The 26,277-nt window shown below is 43.4% G+C and overlaps 1 protein-coding gene across 1 annotated transcript in view; it reads left to right on the top strand.

Annotated features, from left to right (window-relative positions):
* Nucleotides 1–22,121, top strand: part of LOC137527275 (H-2 class II histocompatibility antigen, A-U alpha chain-like) — a 54,806-nt gene extending 32,685 nt beyond the window's left edge. The window contains exons 3-4 of the mRNA XM_068247781.1: nucleotides 15,578–15,859; nucleotides 21,904–22,121. Of these exons, the coding sequence (XP_068103882.1) occupies nucleotides 15,578–15,859; nucleotides 21,904–22,043 (422 nt within the window). The 3' untranslated portion in view covers nucleotides 22,044–22,121. The remainder of the gene's footprint in view (nucleotides 1–15,577; nucleotides 15,860–21,903) is intronic.
* Nucleotides 22,122–26,277: the final 4,156 nt, after the last annotated feature.

Here is a 26,277-nt window from a genome sequence, read left to right as displayed (position 1 = left end):
TTTAATTTCAATGGTAAAATGCAACTTATTGATGCCAAAGACCCCACAGCTCATAAACTTGGTCATTGAGTGACTGTATGTCAAGGTTAGAAATAGTGGGCAGAGCCAAAAACAACTAACTTTTTACATGGGAAAATATAAATTGCAGCTATTCTTACACTATTAATGGCAGGGTTCTCAAACTTGACACAGTTGGTCACTGGGGGACTAGGATTAATATTCGGAAAAGTAGGTGGAGCCTACAAGAGCCAATCAAAATTCACCTATTGATTTTCAAGGGGAATATTGAAACTGCTGTCATTCTTACAGTGTTAATGGCAGAGGCCTCAAACCTGCTACAGTCGGTCATCAAGTGACTGGGGTTCAAATTCACTAAAGGGGTCGAGCCACAAACAGCCAATCAGATTTGCTTTTTTTGGATAAACTGCTTCCATTCACACAATTTTGATGCCAGGAACCCAAAAGCTCACAAAATTGGTCATTGAGTAGTGACTGTGTGTCAAGGTTACAAAAAGTGGGTGGAGTCAAAAACAGATTTTTCTGGGAAATTGTAAACTGCAGCCCTTCTTCGCTGTTAATGGCAGGGATCTCAAACTTTGCACAGCTGGTTACTTGTGACTGGGATTAATATTCAGAAAAGTGGGTGGAGCCTAAAAAAGCCAATCAAAATCACCTGTTGATTTTAAAGGGGAATATTAAAAATGCTACCATTCATTGCACTGTTAATGGCACAAGCCTCAAACCTGGTACAGTTAGTCATTGGGGTTCAAATTTAGAAAAGAGGACAGAGCCACAAACAGTTTCATTTCTTGGGAAAATACAAATTATTGATGCCAAGGACCCCAAAGCTCACAAACTTAGTCATTGAGTGACTGTATGTCCAGGTTACAAAAAGTAGGCGGAGCAAAAACCAAATTTCACTGGGAAAATGTAGACTGCGGGCCTTCTTACACTGTTAATGGCAGGGTTCCCAAACTTTGCCCAGATGGTCACTGGGTGACTGAGATTAATATTCAGGGAAGTGGGTGGAGCCTATAATAGCCAATCAAAATTCACCTGTTGATTTTCAAGGGGAATATTTAAATTGCTGCCATTTTTATACTGGTAATAGCAGATGCCTCAAACCTGCTACAGTTGGTCATTGGGTGACTGGGGTTCAAATGCTGGAGAGGGGCAGAGCCACAAACAGCCAATCTGATTTGTTTAATTTCTATGGGAATATACAAATGATTGATGCTAAAGACACCAAAGCTCACAAACTTGGTCATTGAGTGTTTGTGCGTTAGGGTTAGAAGAAGTGGGCGGAACCAACACAAGTCAAATACATACCCGGGCAACGCCGGGCAATCAGTGGGTGGAGAAAAATACAAATTTCACTGGGAAAATGTAAACTGCAGCCATTCTTACACTGTTAATGGGAGGGTTATTAAACTTTGCACAGTTGGTCACTCAGTGAATGGGATTAATATTCAGAAAAGTGGGTGGAGCCTACAAAAGTGTATTAAGCTTCACCTATTGCTTTTCAAGGGAATATTTAATTGCTACCATTTTTGCACTGTTATTGGCACAGGCCTCAAACCTGGTACAGTTGGTCATTGGGTGACTGGGGTTCAAATTCAGAAAAGGGGGTGGAGCCACAAACAACCCATCAGATTTTTTTCATTTCAATGCAAATTACTGATGCCAAAGACTACAAGGCTCACAAACTTGGTCATTGAGTAATTGTGTGTTAGGGTTAGAAAGAGTGGGTGGAGCCGACACCAGCCAAATACCTACCCATGCAACGCTGGGCAATCAGCTAGTACTTACATACATACCAGCATATGTGTTTTCCTTGTATTGTAATTTTCCTGTAAATAGATTAATAGTTGTTAAAATTTGCAACTTTAGAATTCATACTACCAGGTGTGTAACTAGATATCACTGGGCCCTCCTGCGAAACTTTGCATCCCCCCGCCCCTCCCCCCCCCCCAAAAAAAAAACACCTTACAGTATAGGTAGCAAGTTATAGGTGCTCCCAGTATAGGTAGCAAGTTATAGGTGCCCCCAGGATAGGCAGCCAGCTATAGGTAACCCCATTATAGGTAGCCAGAGTAAGTTGCCCCCAGTATAGGTAGCCAGCTACAGGTGCCCCAGTATAGATAGCCAGCTATAGGTGCCCCCAGTATAGGTAGCCATCTTTAAGTGCCCCCAGTATAGGTGGCCATCTTTAGGTGCCCCCAGTATAGGTAGCCATCTTTAGGTGCCCCCAGTACAGATAGCAAGCTATAGGTGCACCTAGCATAGATAGCCAGCTGTAGGTGCCACCGGCCATCAGCCTCTTAGTCACCAACTGCAGCAGCACTTGTCGGTGACAGTGCTCCATGCTGCTACTCAGGGGGGAATGCTTGTAAGGTGCGTCTGCAGTCACGGATGGATATGGATCAGAGGTGACTGGGAAGCCATTTCCTATGACACTGTGGGGTTAGCACCAGCAGCTGTGCAGGTGCTGCTGCTGTGCCAGTTGCTGAGGCCCCACCGCCTTCCACACTGGTGACCCAGTGGCAGGTGAAGGACAGGTAGCAATCCTGTCCATAGCAGCTGCTCCATGAGTCCATAGTGAGATGGACCAAGTCCCCCAGAGTGTAATCGAGCACACAGGTCTCATTCTGCACTACGTACTTGTGCAATTCTGGAATTGCCATCTTGGAAATGTAATGGCGGGCTGGTGGCTGGAAATGTGCCACTCAGGGATCCCATACTGCAGCAAATCGCAGCGCGCAGTAGTATTGGGGAGCGCTCCAGTCCAGACTGCACCTGCACTGAGTGGTTCCAACTGGAGGACTTTTGGGGCCGGATTCCAGATGATCCAAGTGGCAGAGAAGGATGGTGAAAGAGCAAATTGCCTGGAGGAGGCTGGAGGAAGCCCCAGGTATGTATAATTTTTCCTTCCCTCCCTGTCTCAAGTTCCGTTTAACAGTAAAAACTGTACCACTAATGGCCCATTTCCATTACATGCAGTGCGATGCGGCTACATAGCTGCACCGCAGGTGTCCTGAAACCAATGCTGCAGATTCTCACACAGCCGCATCCGCCTGCCGCCCCCCTCCATACACTTCCGCATCTCCCGATGTGGAAGTGACGCGAACGGCAGTGGAAGTGATGCAATGCAGCGAGGTAGCCGCACTCGCATCACTTCATAGTGGAAACGGGCCCTTAAAGAACAAGCGATACCCATGCTAACCTAGAAATAAAAAAAATCTATAAGTAGATAAATACTAGTTCTACTTGCATAATAGATGTATTGTGCTATCCACGTAATGATTCCTGTGAATTTTATAAAGGAAAAGCAGAAAATCCTATTCTAGGCAGTGGCCATTTTGCCAAGCTAATGCTGACATCATATCCTCCCTGACTCTTGTTTCCCCCCTCCCCCTTCTCTTGCTCATTGTGTATTCATTAGCTGCCCTCTTCCCAGAGTCTTCAGACACTCCCACTGAGGTGTATACTAGGAACTGCACTTCTTTTCTCCTCCAATCGCTGAGCCACCTCAGCCTTGCTTGTAAACACAAGTGAGCTGGATCGTGTTTCAGACAGGAAGCTAGGTAGGGAAATAAATGGAAGAGGAGGAATATATTATAGATAAAAAGAACCCCCAGCATGCAACTGAATGGCAATGGCTATTAAAGGGCCAGTGCTCCTAAAGTATGTGATAACTCCATATCATAACAGCAGAAAAAGTTTTGCAAGTTTTGAATGCAGGATTAGCACCTTTATCACTTAAAGGGACACTTAAGTCAAACAAAAAAAATGAGTTTTACTCACCTAGGGTTTCCAATAGCCCCCTGCAGCTGTCCGGTGCCCTCGCCGTCTCCCTCCGATCCTCCTGGCCCCGCCGGCAGCCACTTCCTGTTTCGGTGACAGGAGCTGACAGGCTGGGGACACGAGTGATTCTTAGCGTTCCCGGACACATTAGCACCCTCTATGCTGCTATATGGTATATGATATATGCTATAGCAGCATAGATGGTGCTATTGTGGCCAGGAATGCGAAGAATCACTCGCGTCCCAAGCCTGTCAGCTCCTGTCACTGAAACAGGAAGTGGCTGCCGGCGGGGCCAGGAGGATCTGAGGGAGACGGCGAGGGCACCGGACAGCTGCAGGGGGCTATTGGAAGCCCCAGGTGAGTAAAACTCATTTTTTTTTTTTGACTTAAGTGTCCCTTTAATACACTCAGACCAGTTGCTGTTGAAATTTGATTTTTATGGTGACAATACCGCTTTAACTATTACCTCAACTAAATAAATATGCTTACACTAAACAGGATAGGTCTTCTAAATAATAGCAAAAATTATATATATATATATACAGTGGTGTGAAAAACTATTTGCCCCCTTCCTGATTTCTTATTCTTTTGCATGTTTGTCACACTTAAATGTTTCTGCTCATCAAAAAACGTTAACTATTAGTCAAAGATAACATAATTGAACACAAAATGCAGTTTTAAGTGATGGTTTTTATTATTTAGTGAGAAAAAACCTCCAAATCTACACGGCCCTGTGTGAAAAAGTGATTGCCCCCCCTTGTTAAAAAATAACTTAACTGTGGTTTATCACACCTGGGTTCAATTTCTGTAGTCATTCCCAGGCCTGATTACTGCCACACCTGTTTCAATCAAGAAATCACTTAAATAGGAGCTATCTGACACAGAGAAGTAGACCAAAAGCACCTCAAAAGCTAGACATCATGCCAAGATCCAAAGAAATTCAGGAACAAATGAGAACAAAAGTACTGTAATTGAGATCTATCAGTCTGGTAAAGGTTATAAAGCCATTTCTAAAGCTTTGGGACTCCAGCAAACCACAGTGAGAGCCATTATCCACAAATGGCAAAAACATGGAACAGTGATGAACCTTCCCAGGAGTGGCCGGCCGACCAAAATTACCCAAAGAGCGCAGAGAAAACTCATCCGAGAGGCCACAAAAGACCCCAGGACAACATCTAAAGAACTGCAGGCTTCACTTGCCTCAATTAAGGTCAGTGTTCACGACTCCACCATAAGAAAGAGACTGGGCAAAAACGGCCTGCATGGCAGATATCCAAGGCGCAAACCACTTTTAAGCAAAAAGAACATTAAGGCTAGTCTCAATTTTGCCAAAAAACATCTCAATGATTGCCAAGACTTTTGGGAAAATACCTTGTGGACCGACGAGACAAAAGTTGAACTTTTTGGAAGGTGCGTGTCCTGTTACATCTGGCGTAGAAGTAACACAGCATTTCAGCAAAAGAACATCATACCAACAGTAAAATATGGTGGTGGTAGTGTGATGGTCTGGGGTTGTTTTGCTGCTTCAGGACCTGGAAGGCTTGCTGTGATAGATGGAACCATGAATTCTACTGTCTACTAAAAAATCCTGAAGGAGAATGTCCGGCCATCTGTTCGTCAACTCAAGCTGAAGCGATCTTGGGTGCTGCAGCAGGACAATGACCGAAAACACACCAGCAAATCCACCTCTGAATGGCTGAAGAAAAACAAAATGAAGACTTTGGAGTGGCCTAGTCAAAGTCCTGACCTGAATCCTATTGAGATGCTGTGGCATGACCTTAAAAAGGCGGTTCATGCTAGAAAACCCTCAAATAAAGCTGAATGACAACAATTCTGCAAAGATGAGAGGGCCAAAATTCCTCCAGAGCGCTGTAAAAGACTCGTTGCAAGTTATCGCAAACGCTTGATTGCAGTTATTGCTGCTAAGGGTGGCCCAACCAGTTATTAGGTTCAAGGGGCAATTTCTTTTTCACACAGGGCCATGTAGGTTTTGAGGTTTTTTTCTCACTAAATAATAAAAACCATAATTTAAAACTGCATTTTGTGTTCAATTATGATATCTTTGACTAATAATTAACGGTTTTTGATGAGCAGAAACATTTAAGTGTGACAAACATGCAAAAGAATAAGAAATCAGGAAGGGGGCAAATAGTTTTTCACACCACTGTATATATATATATATATATATATATATATAATTTATTTATTTATAAAGCGCCAACATATTCCGTGGCGCTGTACAATGTAAGAAAACAAACAAGGGGTACATAATGATACAGACAATGATATACATCAAATATGAACATTGATACAAGATACAGCACTGCTGATTACAATAACATGATGATTAAAATGTATAAATGTCTAACAGTGTGCAAGCAATTAAATTAATAACATTCCATGACACAAAAGGGTGAGAGCCCTGCCCTTGCGAGCTTACAATCTAAAGGAATGGGGTGGAAACAAGAGGTGGGGATGTATACAGTATATGTACAGGCAGTGCGTAATTAGGTTATTTAGTGGGTGCATGGCATCAGAGCCAGGACAAGGTCCTCCAGCACCCAAGGCTGAGACACCAAAGTGCGCCCCTCCATCCCTCCCACCCCAGCCGTCACACACTGATTGCTATCAGACTAAGAGGGCCACAGGGCCCACAACCTCCCCAACACCTTAATCTCTAGTTATCTGGCTTGCAGTCACTGCCATGTATCCCCTTTTCTTATTTCTTTCTGCTTCATACACAATTAGGAATGACAGCTGAATGAATTGTGACCCCCTCCTACACTGCGCCCTGAGGCTGGAGCCTCTCCAGCCTATGCCTCGGCCCGGCCCTGCATGGCATAAGCTAGAGAATATGCTTGTTGGAAAAGGTGGAAAAGGTGATATATATACAGTGGTGTGAAAAACTATTTGCCCCCTTCCTGATTTCTTATTCTTTTGCATGTTTGTCACACTTAAATGTTTCTGCTCATCAAAAATCATTAGCTATTAGTCAAAGATAACATAACTGAACACAAAATGCAGCTTTAAATGATGGTTTTTATTATTTAGTGAGAAAAAAAACTCCAAATCTACATGGCCCTGTGTGAAAAAGTGATTGCCCCCCTTGTTAAAAAATAACTTAACTGTGGTTTATCACACCTGAGTTCAATTTCTGTAGTCACCCCCTGGCCTGATTACTGCCACACCTGTTTCAATCAAGAAATCACTTAAATAGGAGCTATCTGACACAGAGAAGTAGACCAAAAGCACCTCAAAAGCTAGACACCATGCCAAGATCCAAAGAAATTCAGGAACAAATGAGAACAAAAGTACTGTAATTGAGATCTATCAGTCTGGTAAAGGTTATCAAGCCATTTCTAAAGCTTTGGGACTCCAGCAAACCACAGTGAGAGCCATTATCCACAAATGGCAAAAACATGGAACAGTGATGAACCTTCCCAGGAGTGGCCGGCCGCCCAATATTACCCCAAGAGCGCAGAGAAAACTCATCCGAGAGGCCACAAAAGACCCCAGGACGACATCTAAAGAACTGCAGGCCTCACTTGCCTCAATTAAGGTCAGTGTTCATGACTCCACCATAAGAAAGAGACGGGGCAAAAACGGCCTGCATGGCAGATATCCAAGGCGCAAACCACTTTTAAGCAAAAAGAACATTAAGGCTCGTCTCAATTTTGCTAAAAAAAAACATATCAATGATTGCCAAGACTTTTGGGAAAATACCTTATGGACCGACGAGACATAAGTTGAACTTTTTGGAAGGTGCGTGTCCCGTTACATCTGGCGTAGAAGTAACACAGCATTTCAGCAAAAGAACATCATACCAACAGTAAAATATGTTGGTGGTAGTGTGATGGTCTGGGGTTGTTTTGCTGCTTCAGGACCTGGAAGGCTTGCTGTGATAGATGAAACCATGAATTCTACTGCCTACCAAAAAATCCTGAAGGAGAATGTCCGGCCATCTGTTCGTCAACTCAAGCTAAAGCGATCTTGAGTGCTGCAGCAGGACAATGACCCAAAACACACCAGCAAATCCACCTCTGAATGGCTGAAGAAAAACAAAATGAAGACTTTGGAGTGGCCTAGTCAAAGCCCTGACCTGAATCCTATTGAGATGTTGTGGCATGACCTTAAAAAGGTGGTTCATGCTAGAAAACCCTCAGATAAAGCTGAATTACAACAATTCTGCAAAGATGAGTGGGCCAAAATTCCTCCAGAGCGCTGTAAAAGACTCCTTGCAAGTTATCGTAAACGCTTGATTGCAGTTATTGCTGCTAAGGGTGGGCCAACCAGTTATTAGGTTCAGGGGGCAATTTCTTTTTCACACAGGGCCATGTAGGTTTTGAGTTTTTTTTCTCACTAAATAATAAAAACCATCATTTAAAACTGCATTCTGTGTTCAATTATGTTATCTTTGTTTAATAGTTAATGTTTTTTGATGAGCAGAAACATTTACCGGTAAGTGTGACAAACATGCAAAAGAATAAGAAATCAGGGAGGGGGCAAATAGTTTTTCACACCACTGTATATATATCATACATACACAATGAACATACAGAAAACACTAACTTTCGGACAAAAAGCGGACTACCTGTCACTGACAAATTAAAAAAACGACAGCTACACAAAACACAAGTACAATGACAAAGTACAAAACAACAGAGAGTACACAGAACCTGTCTGACTGCCTTTCATGTGAAATGTGACTATACTAGGTAATTCTTGATTGTTCCCTTAAACAGGTCGATTAGGGTATTTTCTCTCTTCAGATACGATCGTACTTTCAGATCGACTGAATTGTCAGTTCCTTTTTTTTTTTTTTTTTTTTCCTTTATTAACTCAGATGCACACCACATGCAGAAAGCTTGTCAGCTAGAGGCTCATCAGCCTTAAGTGGCTGTGTGCCATCGCTGGGTAATGCTATCATCATCGTTCGGTTCCATTTTTTTGTAGCGCTTATAAATTTCTATACAAACTAAATAGATCGTTTAACTACCCTTTCAGTGCCCAATCCTCCCCTCTCCAGCATGACTGCACTATTTCAATTGTCCCAGCTTGCTAACCTTCAGACGATGGGCAAAGGTTCTAGCTTCCGCATGTACGTATGCACATTCAACCCTCATCCATTCACTCTTAGTCCACAATCTTCCCACTCAGACTCACAAACACACAAAAACATACCGAAGCGCAATATATCCTGTTACCAGTCTCCACCGCAGATTATCCACCCGCCTCAGGCTCTGTCTACCTTTATCCCCAAAATGTGTGTATATTTATATTTTATTTATATACCTTTCTGTAATTTCTTGCCAGGTCTTACTGTACGGACTTGCCCATTCACATCCACCACAAACCATTTTGTCTTCCTTCGTATCTTGAACTACAGAGGTACTGCCACCACATAGCTGGTCCATTCTGCAGACCCATTCATCCAAGCTTGGGGGGGTTGATTCTTTCCACTTATCTACTATCATTTTTTTGGCAACCTTGGTACCTACTTCTTTAATTAAAATACTACCTTTACACCCACCCGTGTCAGCAAATCCAAAAATAGCTTCTTCTGCAAATAGATCGAAGGTATCTCCTAGTAAATCTCTACAAAAATGGCTTATTTCATCCCAAAAGATTTTAACAATGGGGCATGTCCACCACATGTGCAGCTCTGTCCCGTCCTCCTGCCCACACCTCCAACAGACTTCTCTATGGCCAGTGAATCTCTGGATGTGTGCTGGGGTAATATACCATTTAGCAGTGGTCTTGTACTGGATAAGTTGTAGTCCTGCATCCTGTATAGACCAGTTACTACGCCAGATCTTAGGCCATTTGCAACTGAGAGTAGGATTGATAGTTGTTTCCCATTTTGTACAGTACGTTGGGGTAGAATTATCTATCTCTCCTGGGCTATTAAGTCTATTTAGTTTAGATAGAGCCTTTTCCATTTTTTTATTAAGTAGGATGTGTTTTTCTAAAATATTCAGGTCTTTCCTAATTTTAGTAGATTTCGAGTGCACTTTTTGCAGGAAACTTCGGGCTTGAGTTAATCCCCAGGAGTTTTCCTGCCCATGATTACATAATAGGCTAGGTATTTTATAAGTGTGGTCGCCCCTGAGGTTAATAATACGAGTTTCACTGCTTATTTTGTTCTTTATAAACCAAGACTTCTCCAAACCTGGAATAAAGTCTGGATTGTCTCTCAATGTGGTCAGAGGCGAGAGGCCTGTTTCTTTTTGCCATTTTAGAACAAACCAGTAAAAGGTTTTTAGTGTGGGGCTAATCAGCGGATGGTAGGTAGTGGAATATACTTTATAAATATTACTTGGTATCCATGAAAAAATTAAATTAAGTTTACCTTCCTCCTTTTCCAGTAACGTCCATATTTTACCTGTTTTGTTAGGAGAGGATTCTATCCTCCAGTCCAGAACTCTGGCCAAGTGTATACTTCTGTAGTAATTCTGGATGTTTGGTGCCGCTAGGCCTCCCGTCTCTTTCCCCCTAGAGATTAGTTTGTAGCTTAATCTACGTCTGGACCTACTCCATATAAAGTTTTGAAAAATTTTATGCCAGCTTTGGAACCATGAACCTGGGATGGTCACCGGCAAACTCCGCAATAAAAAGATGAGCTTGGGTAGCACAATCATTTTGATAATACTAATCCTGCCAATGATGTTAAAACAAGGGCGATCCCATGACTGAAGTTTTTCCTTATAATCTTTTATAATTTTAGAGAAATTAGCTCTAAACAGATCCTTAGGGTCTTTAGTGAGGGAGATTCCAAGATAATTAATTACACACTCGTTCCATTTAAATTTATTTTTTTGTTTAATATTTTGTACAGTAGCAACTGAACACCCCAAATTCAAGATTGTAGTTTTGTCTTGATTTAACTTAAAGTTGGAATACAGTGAGAATGTATTAAAAAGTTCCTCACACCTAGCAATAGAATGGATCGGGTCAGTCAGGATTAATAACAGATCATCAGCATAGGAAAGCACTTTGATCTCATCTTCATTTGTTTTAACACCTTTTATCTGATTATCGAACTGAATTAATTGGATAACAGCTTCTAGACTTAGATTGAATAGCCAAGAAGATAGTGGGCAACCCTGTCTGACCCCATTTTTTATGTCAAAATTACTAGATATATGTCCATTAACATTGACTCCGGCACTTTGATTCGTATACAGTCTTTTAATTTTATTAATAAAATTGAAGTCAAAGCCAAACCTTTCGAGAATTAAGAATATAAAATCCCTCGAAAGTCTGTCAAACGCTTTTTCTGCGTCTACAGCAATCATTATTGCTTCTACCCCCCTTTTTCTGCATGTATGTATCAAATTTATTGCTGCATAAATATTATCTTGGGTTTGTTTATTTTTAACAAAGCCGGCCTGCTGCTTGCCCAGAATTCCATCAGCAACCCCGCCCAGTCTATTTGCCAAGATTTTTGCATAAATCTTGACATCACAGTTTAGAAGCGATATTGGTCTGAAATTTGCACATTCTAAGTTAGATTTCCCTTCCTTTGGAATTAACGTTATGGTTGCTCGGTTAGTCTCTTTAGAAAAGATAGCAGCTCCTTCCTCATTGTTAACCATATTACAAAAGATAGGGGCCAAGACTGGAGCGAAGTACTGATAAAACTCTGCGCAATAACCGTCAGGACCAGGGCTCTTTCCCTTCTGGAGTTTGGACACAGTATCTATAAATTCACTTTCTTTTATTAATGAGCCAAGCATTTCTTGGTCTACAGTGTCTAATTTAGGCAAATTGATTTTTTCCAAGTAATCCCTTGCATTCTGGAGTCTTGGAATATCCATGTTGTATAATCTTTCATAAAAAAGAGAGAACACCTTACCTATATTTTCCGTACCTTCGACTAATCTGCCGTCTGTATTTTTGATTTGCTGAATAAATTTAGTTGTGTGCATTTTCTTTTTTAGTAAATCTGCTAATATTTTACCCGGTTTGTTTTTTCCTTGTATATAATGTTTTTTAAAGTCTTTATACTCCTTTATGCATTTATTATCAAGCAGTACATTTAATTCTGTCTTAATTTTTGATAAATTGAGTAGTGCTTTAGACGATAGACAGGATTTATGTTCTGTTTCTGCTAAGTGTAAACTATTTATTAGCTCGGTAATCTTTTTTTGTTTATCTTTTTTTTTTCTGCTACTCAGTTTAATTAATATTCCTCTTACAACACATTTTAGTGTATCCCAAAGGATGGATGGTGTTGTCGCGGTTGGTAAATTAATTTCAATAAATTCCTTTATCGCATTAGTTATCAAAAGTCTAGTTTCTTCTTCCTCTAATATAGTTTTATCTAATCTCCATAATTTGTTTTGCGGGATTTTTGAACCAAGATTAATCCTTAATATGACAGGGGCATGATCTGAGAAGGTAATGTGCCCAATTGTGGCATCTATAATGGATGTAATAAAGTTTTCTGGGATAAGAAAATAGTCTAGTCTGGAGTAATTTTGGTGTACATTGGAAAAAAAGGTGTAATCTCTTTCTTCAAGGTTTTTAATCCTCCATGTGTCTACGAGTTTATAATTTGTAAGTTCATTATTAAATTTTATAATATCACGTTTGCAAATGTGCGAAAAGCCTTGTGAGGTATCTTGTTTTGGGTCAATCGTTAGGTTGAAATCTCCACCAATAAGGACCCTACCTCTGGCTTTTTCTCTCACTCTCTTAAAAAAATCAATTAGAAAGGCTACTTGGCCTTTGTTTGGCGCGTACACATTTGCTAATGTCAAACGGATGCCATTGACCTTCCCAAGCACAATTAGCTCCCTTGCTGCTTTATCTTTGTAAATTTGGTCTATAGTGAAGTCCAGACCTGATCTTATCACAATAGCTACTCCACAGGCTTTTTTCTGCTCATTCAAATTAACGATCCACTCTTTATACCTTTTATCAAAGAATTTGGGGAGTTTCCCTTTTTTAAAATGTGTTTCCTGAATGAATGCTATATCAATTTTATTCTTTATTAGTTCATCTACAATTATCCTACGCTTACATCCAGAGTTAGCTCCTTTAACATTAAGTGTAAGCAATCTCAAATTATCTGCCATATCAAATAATTATTAAAAAACATTACATGACGCTCCATTTGCTGCCTGTGTCGGAGCAGGAGGACGGGACATCAGCAACAGGGCACACCTAGGCGGGTATCGGTGGAATTCAATCATACATACACTCATTCTTTTCACAATCAGATTGGTCTTGTCCGAACTGACAACTAAATGTTTCCATCTTGATACTCGTCAAATGGAATAGAGTCCCGATGTCAGATATTTACCGCCTACCTTCCTTTTGCGTGCAAATATAGCGGTAAAGTGTTTGAAAAACAAAACAAAAAAAAACAAAAAAACAGATTACAAATCTTCCCAGCCTGGAATCTCAATTGGGGGGAGCCCTAGGTTAGACAGGAACTTCTGAATTGGTTCGCCATCATTAAGAACACATGTTTTCCCATCGATGGTGGCTCTCAATGATAGGGGGAAACCCCATTTATAGATTCCTCCTTTTTGTTTAATTTTCTCCAGCAGTGGTTTCAGCAACCTTCTGCGGTCAATTGTCCTCTTAAATAGATCTGGAAATAACTCAATGCTCCAACCATTAAATTTCAGAGCGCCTAAAGTACGAGTTTTGCTCAAGATCTGTTCCTTTTCATGAAAAAAATGCACCCTACAGAGCACATCTGTGCTTTTAAGGCCAGAAAAGTTCTTTTCTTTGCCAATCCTGTGGATTCTGTCTATTAGTATGCCAGCTGGTGCATCGTTGCCTGTAAATTCTTTAAACATTTTTCCAGCCACTTCTTGTAAATCCTTGGGAGGGATATTAGAAGGTAGTCCACAAATTTTTATATTGTTTCTTCGATTCCTATTCTCCAGGTCGTCTATCTTGTGTGTAAGGTCCTTCAAACACTTTTTATGCGCTCCTATTTCTTCTCTATGCAAATCTGTCTGTTTAACAATATTGTCTGTCTCTTTTTCCAAACTGTTCACTCTCTCTGACAGCTGTAGAATTTCTTCTTTGATCACTTTGAGCTCGCTGCTTATTGCTTCTTTTATAGAAACCTGTACTGTTTCTACTATAGTTTCTTTAATCCTCACCGTGAAGTCCTCCATCATTTTTTTTATTTTTCCGTCATAAGTAGTATTTTCGTTTTCAGGTCTAGCAATGACTTGGTTAGATTCCAGCTGTATTGCCTGTGTGCTACTTACAGCCACTGCAGCATTAGGTTTTGTGTGTTTGACCGCTGACTGAATTGTCAGTTCCAATCGATTAAAGAACCGTTTCACATAATTTTTTAACCAAACACTGTGCCGTTTTCTGTACAATTCGATCATAAATATTGTGTCAAAAGATTGCATCTGATGAAAATATTGTACTGTTAATGGGATGGACAAGTTAAGTCACTGATGACCACTAAGCACTACGCTACGCTAGTACACAGAGCGCTACACTAGTTCACTTAGCTAGCTCACTGACCCAAAAAAAAAATGAATATATAGAGATGAATACCAAAATGGTGTACGCATTATATAGGGAGGGGTCATTTCTACTGGTTGCTAGGGACGTGCTGGGGACACTCTGATTGGTCTAAAATGAAAAAAAAAATGCACTTCTGTAATTATTTAAAGAGACACTGTAAACTGAAAAAGTTCCCCTGGGGGGTACTCACCTTGGGTGGGGGAAGCCTCAGGATCCTAATAAGGCTTCCCACGCTGTCCTCTGTCCCACGGGGGTCTCGCTGCAGCCCTCCGGTCAGCCGACCAACAGACCCGACTGTTAGTTCAATATTTACCTTTCCAGGCTCCAGCGGGGGCGCTGTGGCGGCTTTCGGCTCGGAACTAGACGGAAATACCCGATCTCAGTTGGGTCCGCTCTACTGCGCAGGTGCCGGAGACTTGCGCCTGCGCAGTAGAGCAGACCCGACGGCGATCGGGTATTTCCGCCTACTTCGGAGCCGCCAGCCGCCAGAGCGCCTGCGCTGGAGCCAGGAAGGTAAATATTTACATCACCGCTGTACGGAGGGCTGCAGCGAGACCCCCGAGGGACGGAGGACGGCGTGGGAAGCCTCATTAGGATCCTGAGGCTTCCCCCTCCCGAGGTGAGTACCCCCCAGGGGAACTTTTTGAGTTTACAGGTTTTCTTTAAAGTACTTGAAATTATGGCTCATAATCGAAATTACTAGTGTAACTTTGCGTACACTTGTAATCCCAACCTGTAATTCCGTCTGATTACGGTTTCCGATTACGATATTTTGAGTGCCAATTTTGACTCGTAATTACGAAATTATGTTATTACTGAGTCATTATGAGCACCACTACTGGGGAGACCATGCAAGACAGCTTACGAATTTACAGGAACTGGAGGCTTTTTGCTAGAAAGAATAGACAGCTTCACCTGAAAAGATAAAGAGCCTCATCCACTACTAGTCTACCACAATAGATTTCAAGCTGTTATAGATGTTAAAGGGGGCAATTGCAATGGGGTATGTAAACTTTTGTTCAGGATCATTTGGGTAGCTTGTGTAGTAATTATGAGTAAACACAGTTGTTTGACAATAAAGTGCTTCAGCCAACCACTAACCATGAGTGAAAGAAAAGTTTTTGTGTTATCATTCATATTCTATGACAAATGGCAATTCTATGACAATTATAAATTCTGCCAGGGTATGTAAACTTATGTGCACAACTGTAGACAGAGCCTATATGTACTTTGAAGTATACATTATAACTTTGTGTAATCGTATCAGTTCCACCCATAGTCAGAGTGTACACAGAACATCCCGTAGTGCTGGGGGAACCAAACATCCTGATCTGTGCTGTACGGAACATCTTCCCACCTGTGATGAACATGACCTGGCTGAAGAATGGAGAGAAGATTGATGTGCAGGGAACTGAGACCATCTTCCTGCCATCCCAGGATCACTCCTTCCGCAAGTTCCACTACCTGGCATTGATTCCATCTAGAGAAGACATTTACACCTGTGAGGTGGAGCACTGGGGCCTGGATGAACCCACAAGAATGTTTTGGGGTAAGTGGGTGTGTTAGAAGGTAGAATGTATGACTGTTGACCCACCAGTAGAAACCAGTAGGAAGACCACTCTCATCTTCCCAATACTACAGCAGTGTCTGGACGACTCTCCACCAGGCAGCAAACATTAATTTTGTACAATAGCCTGCAGCATACTGTGTGTAGATATAAAATCTGCAAACTTTTATTGGCACGTCCAGAAAGACATGTTCAGCAGCCGACGCATTTCAGACACAAGGTCATAGCTAGCCAGATACAAACAGGAAATGCATTTATATCCAAAAAGTCCCACCCACATAAGGTAGGCCCTTTTCAGTATGGTGGTGGGTGTGCAGAGGATGAGGGCCTTGGGGGCAAACATTCAGGCTAGAGGATATTGGATATTTTGTTTTCTACTTTAAGGCTAATTTCACACCAGGACGTTGCGTTAGAGGGGGCGTTAAGGTCGCATAATGTCCCCCTAACTCAACGCCTGGTGGTGCTGGATCTGGACGTCAGAGTGAGCCGCGTTGTGCAGCTCACTCTGGCGTCAGTGATGCCGTGATGCGCACTCTTGTGCGCATGCGACATCACGTGGTCCCGCCGGCCAATCGCCGCACAGAGCGGCTGCTCCAGGAAGTAAACACTGCACGTCACTGAGTGCAGTGAATATTAATTAGCCATGTGCCTGGCCGCTCTCCGCTCCTCCCCAACATTACTGGGCATGTGCAAGCAGTCTAACGCGGCTCGGCCGCGTCTAAAGTACTGCATGCAGTACGTTGTCTTGTGACGCAGCGTTACAATGTAACGCAACGTGGGCACTGTGAACAGCCCCATTGATTTTTCATTACTTTGCGGTGGGGTGCGTTACAGGCTGCTCTAACGTGCGCCTGTAACGTCCCACTGTGAAACCAGCCTTAACCTTTTGTAGAAATGGGGAAGAGGTACTGATGTATCCCTACACCCACCCCTAGGGGGTGGGCATCTGGGGGTCCCTTAATATTGCACACAGACAAAGAATCAAACAAGAGAAATCATGCTAATTCTGCTGAAACTTAAATAATGGACTCTTAGTTGCTTATATTGCTGCTGGTTTTCCAGCTTGTTGTGAGCGTGTGTTCTGATGGTAGAGGGTTAATGATTGTTTGAAGACCTCTTAATATTAACGTTAAAGAGGACCTGCACTCTTGCACAAGACTGAAGAAATACATAGAGAAATGCAATAACAAATAAACTAGCTGGCGCTGCTTATCTAGAGTGTTGTATTATAAATACTAAAGATGAATCTTCCCACCTACAGCTACCTGGTATATAGTGGGTGTGCCCCTTAACCCCACTATTAGTAACTTGCACATAAATAGATAGAAAGGAGCATAGGTGACTTAAAGGGACTCCGAGCTCACCCAAAAAAAGAAAGTTGTACTCACCAGGGGCTTTCTCCAGCCCAGTGCTGGTCGGGAGGTCCCACGCCGGCGTCCTGGCTCCTCTCCTTCTCCCCGCTCCGGAATGGCTGACAGGCCGCAGCCCGGGCGACACTCGGTAGAGTGTCGGGCTGCTCCTTCCGCATATGACGTGGATTACGTCACACGCCGGCCGCCTCGCGTCATCACGGCGGCCGGCGTGAAAGTACTGCGCATGCGCGCTTTAATCGCGCATGCGCAGTACTTTCACGCCGGCCGCCGTGATGACGCGAGGCGGCCGGCGTGTGACGTAATCCGCGTCATATGCGGAAGGAGCAGCCCGACACTCTACCGAGTGTCGCCCGGGCTGCGGCCTGTCAGCCATTCCGGAGCGGGGAGAAGGAGAGGAGCCAGGACGCCGGCGTGGGACCTCCCGACCAGCACTGGGCTGGAGAAAGCCCCTGGTGAGTACAACTTTCTTTTTTTGGGTGAGCTCGGAGTCCCTTTAATGTTTAAAATATAATAACTTTATTTTAAATTGTTTCAGCAGAGAGTATGACTCATACATCTACCCCACATTCAAAACGCACCGCACGCACACATGGGAGTTTAAGCAGTGCTGAAACAATTTAACATAGAGAAATGCACCCGGTATGTGTTTAGAGAGTTTAGCCTGTGTAATTCCCCCTCATTTGTTACTAATCACAAGTTGTAATTTGATCTCCCCCTGGGTCACCTGATGGCAGATAAGGCCATTTGAAAGTACATAAGGCTAACAATATGTCTGCTTCCATGAATCAAAGTGCAGATTTATTTTAGGATGTGGTATTTGTATCAGGCGTAACAAAGACATTTGTTTAAAGGTTATAATGCTGTTGCAAAGCTTTTAGAGCAGAGAAGACGTTCTGTGTTCAGGTCTGCTTTAATTTACAGGCTTGGCCCTACTGCCATGTACATGGCAGCAGTTACTCCTACCTTCACCTGGGCACTGGAGGTGGAGGTGAGCCATTGAATAAGGGTGATCAGCAGAAGAGAGGTGTAGTCTTCACTGCCCCCCACCCCACAGGGTAATGCCCAATTCTTAAGGGGTGGTCTTGCTCAGGGGGCAGAGATTTGCAATGGCAGGTTCTAATTAACATTCCATAACAGACTCCTTAATTAAAATTAATGGGAATTTAAAAAAAAAAGAACCAGATACTTACCTAAGGAGAGGGAAGGCTCTGGGTCCTATAGAGTCTCCACGCTTCTCTGACAGTGCCCTTGTTGCAGCGCTGGCTCCCCATTTGAATCCCTCACCAGGCGGCTCTGTACTGCACCTGCATGAACGTGTGAGAAAGCATGCTCGCTTAGGCACAGTATGGAGCTGCCTGTCTTCAGGAGCACTCTGACTCACAAAAAACATCCGAAGCCTCTTTTGCGATAGAAAGGCAGTATTTGACCAATTGTTTGAATACTGCTACCGGGGAGCCAGCGCTGGAACGAAGGATACATGAGAGGAGCGGGAAAGCTCAATAGGACCCAGAGCCTTCCCTTTCCTTAAAGGGGAACTGAAGAGAGAGGTATATGGAGGCTGTCATGTTTATTTCCTTCTAGACAATACCAGTTGCCTGGCAGCCCTGCTGATCCTCTGCCTCTAATACTATTAGCCATAGCCCCTGAACAAGCATGCAGCAGATCAGGTGTTTCAGTGGTTCAGACTTATAAGTCTGATCTGACAAGACTAGCTGCATGCTTGTTTCTGGTTTTAATCAGATACTACTGCAGAGAAATAGACCAGCAGGGCTGCCAGGCAACTGGTATTGATTAAAAGGAAATAAACATGACAGCCTCCATATATCTCTCTCTTCAGTTCCCCTTTAACCTCCTTGCCGGTTATCCTGAGCTCAGCTCGGGGTAACCTGCGTAGGAGGATTTCTCAGGCCCCGCTGGGCCGATTTGCATAATTTTTTTTAATTACACGCAGCTAGCACTTTGCTAGCTGTGTGCATATTTCGATCGCCGCCGCTCGCCGCCGATTCGCCGCTACCCGCCGCGCCGCCCCCCCTTCCCTCCAGACCCCTTGCGCAGCCTGGCCAATCAGTGCCAGGCAGCGCTGAGGGGTGGATCGGGATTCTCTCTGACATCTCGGTGACGTCATCCCGCCCCGTCGCCAATGGCGATGGGGGAAGCCCAGCAGGAAATCCCGTTCTGAACGGGATTTCCTGCTTTCAGAGAGCGCCGGCGGCGATCGGTTTAGGTAGGGGGATGCCGCTTGTCAGCGGCTATCATGTAGCTAGCGCTAGGTTAGCTACATGAATTAAAAAAAAAATTAAAAGTGCTGCGCCGACACAATCGGAATGGCAAGGGGGTTAAATATTTGGTTCATTTTTTTTAAAGCAGTTCCCATTCACTTTAAGCACACCTAGTGGGGCTGCTACATTTGCAAAAGAGCTCAGTAGTTTTGTGCTAACATTGCCCTTAGATTGTGCAAATTTGCACTAATTTGTGCTTTTTATGTTACTCCCTGAAAGTCTGGCCTTCAAAGGTAAACAAACTGATTACCATACAGACAACATAGGAGCTTGTTGGCCAGAATTTCTAATGGGCACCTTGTTTTCATCAGAATGGTCAAGCATAACCTTGAATACCTCTGAAGGTCAAGTGCTTATGAATAGAAATGTGCAGATTGGTGGAAAGTGGTGTTCAGTAAGCCAGCACCTATTCATTGTAGAGACCTCATGCAAGACTCCCTAACACTGCTGCTGCTGCCTATAGGGCACGCCCTGGTGGCTGCAGCTCTGACGCATTGAGTCTGCCTGGAGAAAAGCACTGTATAAATGATTCTTGTTTTGTCTCGTCTAACCTTTGGATGGCGCTTACAGCAGCATGTCCCTCAATCTCCATGGTCACTATTTTTGTCAGACTGTCTGCATATTCAAGGAAGGATTTATACATTTTGTGCCCCTAGGCCAGGTACGTTGTTGCTCCCCTTTTATCTGCAGCAGCGCTTCTCCCATTCCATGCATAGCCCCTTCTTCTATGCGTATCATCTATTTACAGCGCCCATCGCGTTCATGAACACCTCCCTTGGGCATCAGTTTCCCTTTTTCACGTGCCTCCCCATTTTCAGCCTCCTCTTTCACATATAGTAAGGGGTGCCCCTTGGGCTGCAACCGACCAAGGCCTGGGCCTTTGTGGCCTTTCCAGAAATCTGGCCCTGTGCATATTATAGAAGCAGGGGCCAGAATGTGACCACCTAAACTTACTGAAGATTTCTAAGCACTTATTGACCCATGTCATCTATGGCTTTTCTTTCATGAATGAGCAACAGTTTAATACTAAATAACCTACTCATTATTAATAATAATTCCTTTTTTTGTATACCACTTTTCTCCTGTCGGACTAGAGCACACTCAGTAGGCAGTAGCAGTGTTAGGGAGTCTCACCCAAAGAACTCCTTACTGAATAGGTGCTGGCTTACTGAACAGGCAGAGCCAAGATTTGAACCCAGGTCTCCTGTGTCAGAGGCAGAGCCCTTAACCATTACACTTTCCAGCCAATCGTTTGATTTGGGGAACAACAACCAAATACATACCTGGGCAACACTGAGTCGTCTGTAAACTGCAGCCATTCTTTCATTGTTAATACCAACCAGCAAGCTCATGGTGAACCAGAACTCATTGGAGTGTGTAAGGGACTACATTGGTCCTAAAAGCCCCCTTACTAAGATGTTAAGAAAAACAAAAGTTTGCTTTCTTAAAACAGAAAGAATTTGCGACAATTCAGGTTGGAGTGAGCCCGAGATGCCTCCCAGTGCAACACTGCTGAATGTATGCAAATTAACCATTGTTACCTTTAGAAGCTTGTTTAGCTTCTAAAGGTAACAATGGTTAATTTGCATACATTCAGCAGTGTTGCACTGGGAGGCATCTCGGGCTCACTCCAACCTGAATTGGCGCAAATTCTTTCTGTTTTAAGAAAGCAAACTTTTGTTTTTCATTGTTAATGGTAGGGTTTTCAAACTTGGCACAGTTGGTCATTGGGTGACTGGGATTAATATTTTTCTATTACTATTGAAACTGTTTCAATTCCTTGCTTGATAAACTGCTTCCATTCTCACAATATTGATGCCAGGAACCTCAAAGCTCACAAACTTGGCCATTGAGTTGCTGTGAGTCAAGGTTACAAAAAGTGGACAGGGCCCAAAAAATTCACAGGGAAAATTTTAATGGCAGCCATTCTTACACTGTTTATGGCAGGTTTCTCAAACTTTGCACAGTTGGCCACTACGTGACTGGGATTAATATTCAGGAAAGTGGGTGAAGCCTTTTGATTTTCAAGGGGAATATTTAAATTGTTGCCATTCTTACACTCTTAATGGCATAGCCCTCAAACCTGCTACAAAGGATCATTGGATGACTGATTCAAATTCCAAAAAGTGGCGGAGCCACCAGCAGCCAGTCAGATTTGTTTAATTTCAATGGGAAAATTTACATTATTGATGCCAAGGACCCCAAAGCTCATAGACTTGGTCATTGAGTGACTGTGTGGCAAGGTAAAAAAAAAGTGGACGGAACCAATAACAACCAAATACATACCTGGACAACGCTGGGTCATCAGCTAGTTAAATATATAATCTTTATCATCTTAAAAAACATTTTATTAGGTTTTTTTTTTTCACTACAGGACCTGATGTGCCACCGGTCCCATCAGAGAATTCAGAGAACACAATCTGTGCAACTGGCTTATCTGTTGGAATAATTGGGATAGTTTCTGGAGTTGTTCTGATCTTGAAAGGGATGAGGCATACTGGACAAAGAAGATGAGACTGCAGACAGAATGAAAGAAATGAATTTAGTGATGGGAAATTGGCAGTCCAAGTCAGTGTGTAGAACATAAGTAATGTTGTAAGCCTGTTTTGAATTTATTCAAAATAATTTGAAGATAGGTAGTATCTTCCTGAATCCCTATCTATTCTTTTTATAAAAATGCTATCATAGGCCAGTCTGTAATCAGAACTTGATTCACTAAACCGTGATAACTCATATCACGGCCGCGGAGCAACTGCCATTCACTAAGTGCTTTTAAAAATAAAGAAAACCCTAAGAACCCCCTCTGAAAAGATGGGCTAGTCCAAAATGGCATGTGTCACTAGGCACATGTCACTTGACACTTGGCACGTGTCACTTGCTACGTGGCAAGTGCCACGTGACCCGTGCCAAGTGACACGTGCCATGTGCCAAGTGACACGTGCCAATCAGCAAGTGACACGTGCCAAGTGCCATGTGACACGTCCGGCATGCTCCTGGCACACGTTACACCTGCTCACTTGGCACGTGTCACTTGGCACGTGTCACTTGGCATTTAGCACGTGTCACTTGGCACGTGTCACTTGGCACGTGTCACTTGGCATTTAGCACGTGTCACTTGGCACGTGTCACTTGACACTTGGCTTGTGTCACTTGCCACGTGGCAAGTGACACGTGACATGTGCCAAGTGACACGTGCCAAGTGACACATGCCAAGTGCCAAGTGACACATGCCAAGTGACATGTGCCAAGCGGCAAGTGCCAAGTCCCAAGTGACACGTGCCAAGTGACACGTGACACGTCCGGCATGCTCCTGGCACACGTTACACCTGCTGCTGCTGCATTGCCCTGCTGCCTGTGCAGCTCCCACCGCAGGGTGCCACAGGCCACTGATGCCACCTATATTTAACCCAAAACACAATTGCTGCGTAATTTTTTCTTGGCTGAAAACTGTGATGTCCCAGTTGTGCGGTTAGACTTTGGACACAATGGCCTCAATTCACTAAGCTTTATCAAATACTTTATCAAACGTTTGATAATTTACCTCATGGGTAAAATCAAATTTTTAATTCACTAAGGTGTTATAGATTTATTGAACGTTTTATCGATAAAACATTCAATTAATATATAACACCTTAGTGAATTCAAAATCAGATTTTACCCATGAGATAAATTATCAAACGTTTGATAAAGTGTTTGATAAAGCTTAATGAATTGAGGCCAATGTGGGCTGCATGACCGCTGTCTGGAACCTAGGCCTGATGTTAATTGACAGCCATTTTTTTTTGGATGGGGGGGGGGGGGGATTTTAAGTCCCCACATCATCAATTAGTGTTCCCCTTTAAAAAATAATGATGCTACATGCCTCATTTACCCTAAAAACGTTTTTAAAGCAATTTAAAGGCCACTTCCGTTTTTTCTATCCAGATATCAGAATCCACCCGAATACCTCGGATACTGAGGTCGGATATCCGACCCGGATCCGGATTGGAAAATTTTGAACTCGGATATCCGACCCGGATCGGATATCTGGGTATCCGGATCAATTCGGATTTTGAAAAGGGGTATCCGAGCACCCCTACCCGGCCGGCCACTTTGCTCTTGTAGCCATTCTGCCTGCCAGTGCCAGATATTAGTCTGCCACTCTGCCTGGCAGTGCCAGATATTATTGCCTGATATTGACCTCAGTCTGCCACTCTGCCTGGCAGTGCCAGATATTATTGCCTGATATTGACCTCAGTCTGCCACTCTGCCTGCCAGTGCCAGATATTGCCTGATATTGCCCTTAGTCTGCCTCTCAGCCTACCAGTGCCAGACAATATTGCCTGATATTGACCTCAGTTTGCCACTATGCCTGCCAGTGCCGGATATTGACCTCAGTCTGCCACTCTGCCTGCCAGTGTCAGATATTATTTCCTGATATTGACCTCAGTCTGCCACTCTGCCTGCCAGTGCCAGCTATTGACCTCAGTCTGCCACTCTGCCTGCCAGTGCCAGATATTGCCTGATATTGACCTCTAGTCTGCCACTCTGCCTGCCAGTGCCAGATAGTATTGCCTGATATTGACCTCAGTCTGCCACTCTGCCTGCCAGTGCCAGATATTGACCTCAGTCTGCCACAATGCTTGCCAGTGCCAGAGATTGCCTGATATTGACCTCTAGTCTGCCACTCTGCCAGCCAGTGCCAGATATTATTGCCAGATATTGACCTCAGTCTGCCACTCTGCCTACCAGTGCCAGATATTGCCTGATATTGACCTCAGTCTGCCACTCTGCCTGCCAGTGCCAGATATTGCCTGATATTAACCTCAGTCTGCCTGCTAGTGCCAGATATATTGCCTATATATACAGATATACAGTCTGCCTCCTCAGTCTGCCTGCCAGTGCCAGATATATTGCCTGATATTGACCTCTAGTCTGCCTGTAACACTGCCAGATCTATTGCCTGATAATTGGCATCTAGTCTGCCTGTACCACTGCCAGATATATTGCCTGATAATTGGCCTCTAGTCTGCCTGCCAGTGCCAGATCTATTGCCTGATAATTGGCATCTAGTCTGCCTGTACCACTGCCAGATATATTGCCTGATATTGACCTCTAGTCTGCCTGTACCACTGTCAGTCAGTGATACGTGTATTTTGGGTGATCTGCTGCCAGATTACGCCTATTTTGGGGAACTGGTACCAGATTATGTGTATGTTGGGGAAACTGCTGCTGCCAGATTACATCTATTTTGGGGGAACCACTGCCATATTATCTGTATTTTGGAGGAACCTCTGCCAGATTATGTGTATTTTTGGTGAAAAGCTGTCAGATTACCTCTATTTTTGGGGGATATACTGTGGCAGAGCTCAAACTTCCCCAGAAGACCTTTTACACCACTGCTAAAGTCATGTATATTTGGCCCCACCCATGACTACGGTCACATTTTTCGGCGCCCCACGCTACACGCGGCACAGGGATTTTTGAGGTGAGTCCACTCACCTTTTTTTTCTAGGACTAGACCCCTGATTACAGGTTGCTAAAATTGAGTGAAAATGCTAAAATAATTTCTGTAAATTGTTTGTGAAAGAGTATGTACACAAATAGCTTTTTTTAGATTCTTGCAAAAATATGTTTGTATGAAACTAATGGCTTTCTCATTGGCTCATGAAAATATGTTCGTGTGAAAGAATGTTTTTCTTATGGGCAAACAAAAAATAAGTCATCATGAAATTGATACCTTTTTTCAACTGCCAATTTTATAGGTAGTGTAGCCCTGACTAAAAGGGGTTCTGCTAAGAAATGATTCCTTGTGTTATTCTTCCATACAATTTTCAATTCAGGATTCGCAATTTTTGCAAATATTTGTTCTGAAAATTTTAATGTTATACTAATGCATATGGGCCTTCACAAATCCTGGAAACATATACTCTATGATTTTTTGTAGTATAAATACTAATAAATACTAATATATGAATTGCCTGTTTGCTTGTTTGAAATAATCATTTAAACAAAACAATGTTTAAATGTGGCAGTGGAGGCCAAGCTCTGATTATGTGTCACCTGTAGCCACTGTCAATGCATATTATGAAATGATCACTATACTGTATATTTGTGATAGTTAGATGTGTTCTTAACCCTTTGGGGACCACCTATAGTAAAACCTACGTCACACTTGTGGCTGTCTAAGGCTGATCGATAGGATTTACGCCACCCGCCGTTTACGCTCCTGACACGATCCTGCGCACCCAAGAGTGGAGATTAAGCTGTCATATGACAGCTGACATCTCCCCTCAGTGATCAGCAACCATCGCATATGGCTGTTGATCACGGGATCACTACGATCGCCGATGGATCATAGTGATCACTATTAGTGATGTGGCGGTAGGGGGGGAAAGAAGAGGATCCACTCACCCTCCTGCCGTTCCCCCGGCAATCGCGTCCTCTCCACTCTGGCCGGCATCCTCGCTTACTCTGACGTAAGTGCCGGATCCCGGCTTGATGATGCCATCAAGCCGCGACCTGGAACTTAGCGGCAGTAAGAGCGGAGATGCCGGCCGGAGCGGAGGGGTCCACATCGGGCCATCTCTGGAGCCTGGGAGGTGAGTAAATCCTGCCTGCAATACAGGGGGGACCTGGTCACCATGCCTAAGCTAGCCCCAGCAGGGATCCGGCTGCCTGACCCCCCAAAAACATGCCCCCCGCATGTAAAATGCCTGGTCCTTAAGGGGGGGGTAGGCAGCCAGTCCCCAAAAGGTAAAAGTAAGCC

Source organism: Hyperolius riggenbachi, chromosome 8 (genome assembly GCF_040937935.1).
Source record: "Hyperolius riggenbachi isolate aHypRig1 chromosome 8, aHypRig1.pri, whole genome shotgun sequence".
Classification (NCBI taxonomy): Eukaryota; Metazoa; Chordata; class Amphibia; order Anura; family Hyperoliidae; genus Hyperolius; species Hyperolius riggenbachi.
This window is presented reverse-complemented; position numbering and strand designations above follow the sequence as displayed.